At 49.6% G+C, this 13,089-nt stretch overlaps 1 protein-coding gene across 1 annotated transcript in view; it reads right to left on the minus strand.

Annotated features, from left to right (window-relative positions):
* Nucleotides 1-3,462: 3,462 nt before the first annotated feature.
* The window catches only part of LOC130193425 (protein 4.1-like), a 29,712-nt gene continuing 20,085 nt past the window's right edge, over nt 3,463-13,089 (minus strand). The window contains exons 2-5 of the mRNA XM_056413839.1: nt 7,102-7,230; nt 6,205-6,306; nt 4,137-4,217; nt 3,463-3,923 (exon numbers count right to left, since the gene is read on the minus strand). Of these exons, the coding sequence (XP_056269814.1) occupies nt 3,825-3,923; nt 4,137-4,217; nt 6,205-6,306; nt 7,102-7,230 (411 nt within the window). The 3' untranslated portion in view covers nt 3,463-3,824. The remainder of the gene's footprint in view (nt 3,924-4,136; nt 4,218-6,204; nt 6,307-7,101; nt 7,231-13,089) is intronic.

A 13,089-nucleotide genomic window follows, 5' to 3' on the forward strand; every position in this document is an offset into this window, starting at 1 on the left:
TACACTGAGCCCTCTCTCTCCTCTCTCCTTATGGACGTTTAGGATACACTCAGCACCTCTCTCCTCTCCTCTCTCCTTATAGACGCTTAGGATACACTGAGCTCCTCTCTCCTTATGGACGCTTAGGATACACTGAGCTCCTCTCTCCTCTCCTCTCTCCTTATAGACGCTTAGGATACACTGAGTTCCTCTCTCCTCTCTCCTTATGGACGCTTAGGATACACTGAGCTCCTCTCTCCTCTCCTCTCTCCTTATAGACGCTTAGGATACACTGAGTTCCTCTCTCCTCTCTCCTTATGGACGTTTAGGATACACTGAGCTCTCTCCTCTCCTCTCTCCTTATGGACGCTTAGGATACACTGAGCTCCTCTCTCCTCTCCTCTCTCCTTATGGACGTTTAGGATACACTGAGCTCCTCTCTCCTCTCCTCTCTCCTTATAGACGCTTAGGATACACTGAGTTCCTCTCTCCTCTCTCCTTATGGATGCTTAGGATACACTGAGCTCCTCTCTCCTCTCCTCTCTCCTTATGGACGTCCAATGGACCCTATGAGACATAAAGTCACAAGAACTCCAGAGAGGAAGCAGAGTTAGTAATGTGTGATGGAGAGATGAACATTCATCCATAAGGAGAGAGGAGAAGAGAGAGGAGCTCAGTGCAGGGTTTTTCCTGCATAGAGAAAATGTGGGCGCGCGCCGAAGCCGTTTCCCCGAACGCCTAAGGCAAAAAAAAGTCTGCGATGGAAAAAAAACAAAAAACAAACAAACTGTGTTCATCACGTCAGCGAATATGTTCTCAATAGTATGTTTCAAGTAGGCTACAGCCGAACCCTCGTTCTGTTTTGATCAAGAGTAATGGAGTTGATAAGCGTGTCTTCTTGTCTGATCAATGCGCAACTGTGAGGTGAATGGACAGAGCGATACAGATCAAAACATTTTTGGGAGCACCGAAGACCCATGTTGACCCAGGAAAAACCCTGGCAGTGTATCCTAAACGTCCATAAGGAGAGAGGAGAGAGGAGCTCAGTGTATCCTAAACATGACATCTATTGTTCATCTGGTCACACGACATCTATTGTTCACCTGGTCACATGACATCTATTGTTCATCTGGTCACATGACATCTATTGTTCATCTGGTCACATGACATCTATTGTTCATCTAGTCACATGACATCTATTGTTCATCTGGTCACATGACATCTATTGTTCATCTGGTCACATGCCATCTATTGTTCATCTGGTCACATGACATCTATTGTTCATCTGGTCACATGACATCTATTGTTCATATGGTCACATGACATCTATTGATCATCTAGTCTCATGACATCTATTGTTCATCTAGTCACATGACATCTATTGTTCATCTGGTAACATGACATCTATTGTTCATCTAGTCACATGACATCTATTGTTCATCTGGTCACATGACATCTATTGTTCATCTGGTCACATGACATCTATTGTTCATCTGGTCACATGACATCTATTGTTCATATGGTCACATGACATCTATTGATCATCTAGCCACATGACATCTATTGTTCATCTAGTCACATGACATCTATTGTTCATCTGGTAACATGACATCTATTGTTCATCTAGTCACATGACATCTATTGTTCATCTGGTCACATGACATCTATTGTTCATCTGGTCACATGACATCTATTGTTCATCTGGTCACATGACATCTATTGTTCATCTGGTCACATGACATCTATTGTTCATCTAGTCACATGACATCTATTGTTTATCTGGTCACATGACATCTATTGTTCATCTGGTCACATGACATCTATTGTTCATCTGGTCACATGACATCTATTGTTCACCTGGTCACATGACATCTATTGTTCATCGAGTCACATGACATCTATTGTTCATCTGGTCACATGACCTCTATTGTTCATCTGGTCACATGACCTCTCTTGTTCATCTGGTCACATGACATCTATTGTTCATCTGGTCACATGACCTCTCTTGTTCATCTAGTCACATGACATCTATTGTTCATCTGGTCACATGACCTCTATTGTTCATCTGGTCACATTACCTCTCTTGTTCATCTAGTCACATGACCTCTATTGTTCATCTGGTCACATGACATCTATTGTTCATCTGGTCACATGACATCTATTGTTCATCTGGTCACATGACATCTATTGTTCACCTGGTCACATGACATCTATTGTTCATCGAGTCACATGACATCTATTGTTCATCTGGTCACATGACCTCTATTGTTCATCTGGTCACATGACCTCTCTTGTTCATCTGGTCACATGACATATATTGTTCATCTGGTCACATGACCTCTCTTGTTCATCGAGTCACATGACATCTATTGTTCATCTGGTCACACGACCTCTATTGTTCATCTGGTCACATGACCTCTCTTGTTCATCTAGTCACATGACATCTATTGTTCATCTGGTCACATGACCTCTATTGTTCATCTGGTCACATGACATCTATTGTTCATCTGGTCACATGACATCTATTGTTCATCTAGTCACATGACATCTATTGTTCATCTGGTCACATGACATCTATTGTTCATCTGGTCACATGACATCTATTGTTCATCTGGTCACATGACATCTATTGTTCACCTGGTCACATGACATCTATTGTTCATCTAGTCACATGACATCTATTGTTCATCTGGTCACATGACATCTATTGTTCATCTGGTCACATGACATCTATTGTTCATCTGGTCACATGACATCTATTGTTCATCTGGTCACATGACCTCTATTGTTCATCTGGTCACATGACATCTATTGTTCATCTGGTCACATGACATCTATTGTTCATCTGGTCACATGACATCTATTGTTCATCTGGTCACATGACATCTATTGTTCATCTGGTCACATGACCTCTATTGTTCATCTGGTCACATGACATCTATTGTTCATCTGGTCACATGACATCTATTGTTCATCTAGTCACATGACATCTATTGTTCATCTGGTCACATGACATCTATTGTTCATCTGGTCACATGACATCTATTGTTCATCTAGTCACATGACATCTATTGTTCATCTGGTCACATGACATCTATTGTTCATCTGGTCACATGACATCTATTGTTCATCTGGTCACATGACATCTATTGTTCATCTAGTCACATGACATCTATTGTTCATCTGGTCACATGACCTCTATTGTTCATCTGGTCACATGACATCTATTGTTCATCTGGTCCTATGACATCTATTGTTCATCTGGTCACATGACCTCTATTGTTCATCTGGTCACATGTCTATGTGTACAGACTGTAAAGCTGAAGGTATACTTTCAACCAGTAGGGGGCAGTTTCCGTGCGTATCAGTGCTGGCTGGTGATGATTGGGGAGGACCGGAAGAAAACCAAACCACAGCACCAAGATATTTCTTTTATTTATATACGGTTGTGATTTATTCTAAGAAAGATACTCAAGTCTTTCCCCCTCCATTTTATGTAGTACAATCCAGTGTTAGAGAATTGAAGATGACATTTGGAAATGACCATTGTGTTCTGGTTGTTGATTAGTAACAACCCAAAGAGAGGACGTCCTCCCTTTACTGGTGTGGGACTCAGATTACAAGTATGTGTTTGATGAAGTGAATAGAGGGGAGTTGATAGAGGCTCCAAACACCACGCTCGTACCTCGCCTTGCAGTGAAAGCATTTCAACTCTGCCTTTGTTCCAAAGAAGAGAGGAACTTAATCTCTGATAATTAAAGTCTGGTGATCTTCCTCCTGCTTCAGGCCTCGAGCAGAGCAGCAACCTTCACTACCTGTAGAGGGTTCAGTCACACTCACCTGTCTCACTCTGGGCTGATCTCCGTCTCCTGGTGGACCACCACTTTGGTAACAGACATGTCTGGGTGCTGCTCTTTGGCCTCTTTGATGGCCTGAGCCAAAGCCTGTGGAGGAAGGACAACAGTCCCGCTGCAACATGATGACCTTCATTCGGATCACTTCATTTACTTGATGTATGAACACAACCGCTCGATGGGACAAACCACCCCACAGAGCCATTCCAGCTTCACATATCAGGGACATCAACAGGCAGATCGAAGGAAAGCTGCATGAGGACATTTGGTTTGAACACATGACACAATACTGGTCTGCTTTACCTTGTCGTGATCAATTTCAGTGTCTCCAGTGATGACGATTCTCTTCTCAATGCGGGTCTCAGAGACGCCTCCTTTCACCGTCTGTAACAGAGATCAGAAACATGTGCAGAGCCACTCGCCCTCTGGACCGTGTCTCGGGGGGGATGACAACAGGAAGCCAAACCACTTGTTTGGAGGACGCTGCAAAGGAACATTGATGCATGACACATGTAGCTCAGCGAAGGTTCAGACAGGAAGACATTCGGTCCAGCTGCACAGGACCCAACCTGTTCTTGTCTGCGGTCTCACTTGACCCAACCTATCCGGTCCTTGGGCGCGACCCGGCACGTCGAGACCCCCGCTATCCATTCGGGGATCTTAATCCCCCTCTCCTTTGCAGTGGTAGTTCCTCTCCACACTGTCCCGTTCTGCGGTCTACTCTCGACCCCTCCTGTCCTTGTCTGCGGTGCGTCTTCACCCCTAATCTGCCTTTCTGCGTCATTTCCGACCCCGCTATCATTTTCGGGATCCGGTCGGATCCTGCTGTCTTAGTGCTGTATATCTAGATCTGCGGTCGATGGAGACCCCGTATCCTCGTCTGCAGTCCTTCGGGGCCTTCCTCTCTTGCTTTTTAGCTAGACCCTCTTAACTCTGTTGATGTTTACTATTATGGCTAGCCTTAACCCCTTTGAACCATAACTAGTGGTTTATGAAATGTTTCTAGGGGTGCCTAGGAAACTTCTGCGGCTTTAGGTAAGGTTGAATTTATCTTCTACATATAAAATAATTCTCTTTGGGGGGATTCTGCGTGCGCAGATATCAGCATCTCTACCCCTGGTTTATCCTTCTTCAGGATGGAGTCCAATCGCCAAAGACTTTGCACTATTGCAATATGCTATTGTAATAAATGATTGTTAAACTCTAAATTCCCGTCTCTCCTGATTGAACTGGTATAAGTGAAGCAGTGTCTCAGTACCAACAGCTAGACCGGCAGAGCGTCCGGCTGAAACATGACACATGGTATTCCTCTCCGATGCCTGACATCCTCCAGTGGAGTGATGTGGTTAGCCAAAACAACGAGGGTCTCTTCATACGGGTGGGAACCATAACATGCACATGCCTATGACTTGATGAAGTCTGGGCCAGTCCCAGGCAGAGGACACCGAGGACGCGGGAGAACTGACCCCACGCAGACCTGTTGGTGTTCTCTAACTGTAGCGTCCTCAACGAGTCCATCCGGGCTGAGTCTCAGCATCGGTCCCACAGCGTGAGCCGTGTGTCCTGGTGACACTGAGGAGCGCACACGTTCACCTTGTTGAGACTCAATGGTTCATTTGGGTCTTCGCTTGAATGAGATATGTAGAATCCAATGTTTTTGATGACATGGCACAAATTCAAGCGTAGTTTTAGTTGTGTTTGTTGAGTGTTTGTCACACATGATGTGTTTGAGGGCCGTCGGAAAAGGATAATCTGATGTCGATACGTTTTTTACAGCTTCAGTGATGACTGGTGCAGTTTCAGTGATTGTTTACAGAAAACATGCTTTTCCATCCAGACGACAGGTTTTGGGTTCAGAGCTGACCCAGCCGTTTTAATGGCGTCTCAAGTCTTCCGGGATGTGCTGTGGTTGTGCTACGACAGACCATGTTGATACTCATACAAGTACAGAGTGGTCGAGGCCCTTCGCCACAGCGTTGGGCTTTAGTCACTCTTGAAGATGGACAATGAATGACAGTGTTCTGTTGGCGCTCCTATCGGCACCTCTCTGTCATCTCAACGGACGGACAGTCGTGCAGCGCTCTGCACGGTTGTTCAAATGAGTGTAAATCAAGTGGATTCATGGTATGGTTTACTTCATGGTTGGCATGAGTGTTAACCACCCTGAATGTAAAAAGGTAGGCTGTCTCATATGTGACTGAGTTATGACTCCAAAGGAGGAGAAGTGTGATGTTTCAAAGTGTGCCCATTGGAGGCTCTGCTTGTGATCCACCTGAATCACCTGCAGAAGCTTCTGCTGGAGCGCCAGCAGCTGAGCAGTGACTCTCCACAGTGACAGCCGAGTCTGGGTGGAGGAGGACGGTGAACAGACCTTGGTGATCTGGGTGGTGGTGGTGGTGCTGGTGGTCTCTGAAGTGATGGTCTGGGCGCTCAGCAGAACTCCGACATCCCGTTCTGCCAGGCCGTCCACGGTCTGTTGGAGAGACACCTTCAAGTGTTACAAAAGAACCTCAAGTTAATACAGGTGAACACCCTGTTGTGTGTTGGTGTGATCGTTATGCATTACATAAGACTTCACATTGAAGCCCACTTGGAGGGAGAGCTGGGGATTGAACCTCCAGCTGCCATGGCACGTCGGTCAACATGTTATCATCAGTTACTTTCAACTAACGCTTTCTGATTTAAATCTAAATATTCCATTCATTGGCTTTCAGGATAAGTGTGTGAACCACTGCATTCAGCCACTTAAATAACAAAATGAAATACATTGAAGAAAACCAATGTTTGGTATAAAGCCTTATGTTAAGTGATTACAGTGTTCATCTTGGAACTAAAACTCCTCAGTGTCACAACCAGGGTGATCAGACTAACTCCCAAACACACAAGAGTGGTTCTACGTGTCCCACTCACACTCCCACATGGTAGGACGCTGCCATGGAAGGGCTCAGGGTCACATGACCCATGAGGAGACCCTCATCAACCTCTGAGCCACGACACACTGTGGGACCACCCACTCAGGACCGGAGTCCAATCCGTGGACATCACATCGGACCAGTTCTGCTATCTTACAGGAGAAAGGATAGAAACACATCCCAGGGAACGGACTGAGCTCAGCCTGATTTCAACTGGTCTGCAAAGGTCAGAGGAGAGCCACCATCTCAGGCCGAGGCGTCGGCAGTGAGCTGATGTGAACCTGTACGAGCACATCGTTAAAGCCTTTCAGTGGGAGTGAAGCCTGGCTGGACACAGTGACGGTCGGTTCCCTCACCTGAGCTGACTCGTATGTGATGGTCTTGGTCGCAGTGTGAACTGATGGGACGTCCTTGTTGGCCACACTTCCTCTCAGGGAGTTGGTGACGTCTGAGATGGTGATGGTCTGGGTCTTCAGCACAGGAGACTGCAGGGGCAGAGGAACAGTCAGCAACTCCCTCCCTCGGCTGGAGCAACACTCAACTACCACGGTGTATTAGTTAAAGAAGACTCAACTACCACAGTGTATTAGTTAAAGAAGACTCAACTACCACAGTGTATTAGTTAAAGAAGACTCAACTACCACGGTGTATTCGTTAAAGAAGACTCAACTACCACAGTGTATTCGTTAAAGAAGACTCAACTACCACGGTGTATTAGTTAAAGAAGACTCAACTACCACAGTGTATTAGTTAAAGAAGACTCAACTACCACGGTGTATTCGTTAAAGTAGACTCAACTACCACGGTGTATTCGTTAAAGAAGACTCAACTACCACGGTGTATTAGTTAAAGAAGACTCAACTACCACAGTGTATTCGTTAAAGAAGACTCAACTACCACGGTGTATTTGTTAAAGAAGACTCAACTACCACTGTGTATTTGTTAAAGAAGACTCAACTACCACTGTGTATTCGTTAAAGAAGACTCAACTACCACTCTGTATTCGTTAAAGAAGACTCAACTACCACGGTGTATTCGTTAAAGAAGACAAAACTACCACGGTGTATTCGTTAAAGAAGACTCAACTACCACTGTGTATTCGTTAAAGAAGACTCAACTACCACGGTGTATTCGTTAAAGAAGACTCAACTACCACGGTGTATTCGTTAAAGAAGACTCAACTACCACTGTGTATTCGTTAAAGAAGACTCAACTACCACGGTGTATTTGTTAAAGAAGACTCAACTACCACGGTGTATTCGTTAAAGAAGACTCAACTACCACTGTGTATTTGTTAAAGAAGACTCAACTACCACGGTGTATTCGTTAAAGAAGACTCAACTACCACGGTGTATTCGTTAAAGAAGACTCAACTACCACCGCTCGCACACGCCGCTCGCACACGCCGCTCACACACGCCGCTCACACACGCCGCTCACACACGCCGCTCACACACACCGCTCACACACACCGCTCACACACACACTGGTCAAAGGCTCATCACTCATCACACGGACTGTTCCGTCACTTTCCATGAGAACAGCCGAAAACGCAAGTTACGTATGTAACTATGGTTCTATGAATCCTGGATGACCGCCAGAGGCGGTGCTTAGCACTGGATATCTTCCGTCTTGCGCATAGCAGGTCGAGTATTAATAACGACAAAGTCACCTGTGACTTCGGATGACACGCCCACCGGGTATAAGTTCCGGTGTCATCCCGAGATTAGTCCTACGGAATCTTCTCGCGAACTCACGAGATTCCGAGTGACTAAGAACTCTGGCGGTCATCCAGGATTCATAGAACCATAGTTACATACGTAACTTGCGTTCTATTTCATCCTTCCTGACCGCCAGAGGCGGTGCTTAGCACTGGATGACTTATATCAACAGAGTCACGAGGAATCCCGAGGAAACTACCTCATATGACTCAAGCAGAGGATCTGGACGGAGAACCACCTGCAATGCATGGAGGGTGTTCCCGTTCGCTCTGTAGTCTCTGGTGAATGTGCTCAACGATGCCCCTGAGGCTGTTGCATACATATGCACCTATATTCCCTACGGGCATACCTCTCAGGGTCGCCCGTGATGTGGGAACGCTGTCGGTAGAACACCACCCTGCTCTGGATGGCAGAGCACGGACGTTCACCACCTCTGTACAGGCAATGGCCTCCACTATCTAGTTGAACAGGCACTGTTCTGCAGTGGCATAGCCCTTCTTAGATCCACCCTAACTGACTAGTTATGGTGGTCAAGCTGCGCAGGCTGGACAGGCTGGTTGAGACCCGAGCGTGCCGGCACCCCTGGGGGAGCCACTGCTTTAGGCCGCAGTGTGACACCCGAGCCATCTGAGTTCCCCTCAGACAAGGCTCATTGACCGACAGGGCGTGTAGCTTGCCTACTTGCTCTGCCGCAGTTATGGCAAGGATGAAAGGTCTTTGCCGACAGCAACCACAGCTCTGCCTCTGCCAAGGGTTTGCAGGAAGGCGAGCATGGGGTGTCCAGTACCACGGGCAAGTCCCCTGGAGGAGCCCTCAGGGGGTTTAGGGGACACAGTCGCTGAGGCCCTCCTTATGAAGAGGGACACCAGCTTGTGGCTGTTCTGCGTCATTGTCGGCTTTAGCATACTGCCCTGAATGGCAGCTATGTAGGCCCTCAGGATAGAGGCAGACATACCCTTAACTAGAAGGGATGACGGAGGCGTGAGTACCGTAGGCACGAGGCACCGTACTGGGTCCCTCCGTCCGTCAGTCGGGAAGCTTCTTCTGCTCTCCTGCGGCCAGGCCCCTTGTTGGGCGCGGCCGGGATTGGGATGGCAGATCCCACCATCTAGCTGTGCTAGGGGTCCCGCATGTCAGCGAGGCGCCGTCTCCCAGCGAAGTCTGTGCAGCCAGGGGAACCAAGTCCTGGCTGGACGCAAGGGGGCCACCAGCAAAAGTCGGTGGCCCTGTTGAAGCCCCTGAGTAGTTGGCAAGATCAGCGGAAATGTGGGGAACGCTCTGGTTCCGTTCTCCTGGTCGATACCTCTCCCGACAATTGGTCAGGTGAAGGGTTACCGGAGTAAGAAAAGTCAGAAGGGCACGGGAGCTCCGTAGAAGCTCTGCAGCCCTAGAGACCCCTGGAGGTTCAAGCCAACACGTGGTTGAGGCGATGTCTCGCCCAACAAGTACATATTCCCTCCCAAGTATGGCAGGAACTGTTTGAGCGCTAGGTGCATGGCCTGTGGCTCCAGACCCAAGTGTCGCGAATAGACTGTCCTCTGGAAGTCCTGTACCGCCAGACTGCGCCCTACCTTGAGAGGCGGGAGTCTGCTGTGGCGACCTCCCGGTGGGCGGACCCTTCCTGGGGATACCCTCTGACAGGTATGCTCTGACCCTCTCCGGGGATAGAGCGGAAGGCACCACTGTGACACCTGTCTTGTGCCTGTGGCCCCTGGTAATGGCTGTTAGGCCCTCCATGCGAAGGGCGCAGCGACAGCAGCCCAAGCATTTGCCCGATAGGCAAGGAAAAGAGGATACAAGACCACTGCCTGCCCCCTCAGAGAGGGGAAGGCTGTGGAGGATGCCATCCACCTGCTTGAGTGACGGGCAGGCCCACTTAGTGGCTGCATCTAGAGCTACACCAATGAAGGTTATGCTCCGAGAATGGCTCAGAAAGCTCTTTATGTTCACGAAGGCCCAACCGGGCAGCCTGAGAAAGAGTGTAAGACAGCTGATGCAGCTGTCAATTTACCCGATAGGCAAGAAGAGAGGATAAAAGACAGCCATCTGCCCCCTCAGAGAGGGGAAGGCTGCAGAGGATGCTGTCCACCTGTCTGAGTGACGGCCAGGCCCGCTTAGTGGCTGCATCTAGAGCTACACCAATGAAGGTTATGCTCTGAGAATGGCTCAGACAGTTGTTTGTTCACGAAGGCCCAACCGGGCAGCGTGAGAGAGTGCAAGTAATGCACTGTGTGGCCCTAAATGGGTATGGCACACATATCAGCCAGATCGCCCAGGATGGCAGTATCCTCACGCCCTGGTGATTGCAGGGCGGCAGTAACGCCTTTTGTAAAAACTCCTGGGGAAGTCCATATGGAAGAAGCCTGGGAATAACGGCTTTGGAAAGCGAAACAGAGCAACCGTCTGTGAAGCATTCTAGGAACCTGACAAAAGGCCTCCCTTAAGTCGACAGACATGAGGCGATCTCCTCTGGAGACCACACGAAGGATGTCTGCTGTGCTCAGCATGAGAAAGTTAAGACGTGGCGCCCCCGAGTCTGCGGGGTGTGGACACGGTCCTGCGAAGACCAGATAACTGCTGCCTGGTCTAACCGGCTTGCACCGTGCGCTGCTGCGCCTGTAGAGCAGGTCCCCTGATTTCACTGGGACAGTAGGGAGGTTGTTCCTACATGCCTCCGACAAGGGTGCCTGCGCCGGCCAAACAGCTGGTCTGAACCCTGGAGAGCATTAGGCGCCCAGGTTCTCTCGACGTAAGTGCAAATGCCTGCAGTGCAGCCTCACTGAGGCTGTAGTCAAGTATGACATAGGAGGGGGAGTTGCCGTGTAGTAAGCACGGTAAAATGGTCGCCTGTGAACCGACTGGGTTTGAGGGCACCGGTCAACCGGCCTCGGAGTCCCCTTCGGCTGCTGTATATCCAGCAGTTCCTGTGCCCTGCAAATGACGAACCCGATGGGGCCGTCGACTGCCCCCTACAAGGGGCTATGGCCTGAGGAATGGGAACCAGGCCCAGAAGCGTGGGTGGGCCGCTCGTCCCCGTCCTCCAGTAAGGAGATTGGTGGACACTGCCACTGGGATGTCCTCCCTTGGGAATGGATCAGCCGTGGGTGGATCTGATGCTTCAGTCCTCCCTGCACTAGGGTGGCGATTTATGTGAGCTAGTTCTGCGGTCAGCAGACCTACTCTATAAGCTAGCATGCCCGATTGAACTCTGCTAGGGGAGCCCCTGCGGCTCCTAGCCGGCGCTTGTAACTGGTCGGCTGGCCTGGAGCTGACCTGACCTCTGTCTGTTGGGGTCCTAGCAGTAGCCAGAGCGAGCGCACTCCGCTACTGTGGCCCAGGTCCTGTAGAGCAGGACAGAGACAGCCCGTCTAGTGAGGGGAGAGCGTAACGCTGCCCTCACTAGTACGGTAACGGCTGGGGTCGCAGCAGTAGCACTCCGCTACTGTGGCCCAGGTCCTGCTGTGGAAACGGGTTCCGTGGAGACAGTTTAGAAAGCGGTCTAGAGAACAGCCTCTCTAGAGAGAGGAAGTGAGGACACGCTTGACTAGTCCAGTAGCTGTGATTACAAGCATCCCACGAGTAGCCTGGGCGAAAGCCTGTGCTCCGGGGGAGCAGGTCCTGTGGAAACAGTCGCAGTGAGAGGGCAGGTCTCTTCGAGGACCCTCTCCACTAGTATGACCACTGTACTTACTGGTGCCTCCCAGTAAGCCTGAGCGAGAGCTCTGCGCTACTGTCGACGCTGATCCCGTGAGCACGGGTCAGAACCCAGCATGTCTAGTGAGAGAGTGAGGACACACTTCACTCCTCTGGTAGCTGTCAGCGTTAGCGTGGCATTAGTTAGCCTGAGTGGAGACGCTCTGCTAGCTGCAACAGCGGCGATGTCATGGAGGTACATGTGCAGTATGCATCAGTATCGACTCATAGCCTCCTTAGCGTCCCCCCGGTGAGCCTGAGCGGGACGCTCTGCTCACTGGAAGCCGGTAGCAGTGTGGCCTCCAGCCGCAACGAGCGGACGCGCTCTCGTTAGCGCTGTAATCGCCCACCAGTAGCCTGAGCGAGAGCGCTCCGCTACTTGGGCCGAGGTCCTGTGCAACAGGAGGTAGCTGTCGGATTTAGCGTAGGCTCCGTTAGCCTGAGTGGACACACTCTGCTAGCTATGCACGGCGGCAATGCTACCGAGGTCAACACACACGCTATCCCACCGCTACAGAGAGCCGGTCGCGCCGGTGTAGCAGCCTGGCGACACCGAGCGGACGTGCTCCCGTTAGCACACAGTTAGCAGGAGCGAGAGCTCTGCCACTGTGGGATATGAAGTCATAGACAACAATTGTATTCGATCTCACCCGATTGAAGCTTCGCGGTGAAGGTGCTCTGGTGAAGACCGAGAAAGACCCGTGCGTTCTCCGGTCCGCCGGAGAGAACGCAACGTCCTCCTCCTCAGAGGAGAGCTCGTCGCAGCCTCTGGAGGGCGACGGATCGCAACTCCGACCATTTGGTCACAAGGCTCCCCGCGACGAGCTTCAGTTAAACTTCAGCTTTAGCTGATGCTAACGTAGTAATTCCGTTAGCCTCGCTTATGAGAAGATGAAAAGAACTGATCTCGGGATGACACCGGAACTTATAC

This window comes from Pseudoliparis swirei, chromosome 1 (genome assembly GCF_029220125.1).
Source record: "Pseudoliparis swirei isolate HS2019 ecotype Mariana Trench chromosome 1, NWPU_hadal_v1, whole genome shotgun sequence".
NCBI lineage: Eukaryota > Metazoa > Chordata > Actinopteri > Perciformes > Liparidae > Pseudoliparis > Pseudoliparis swirei.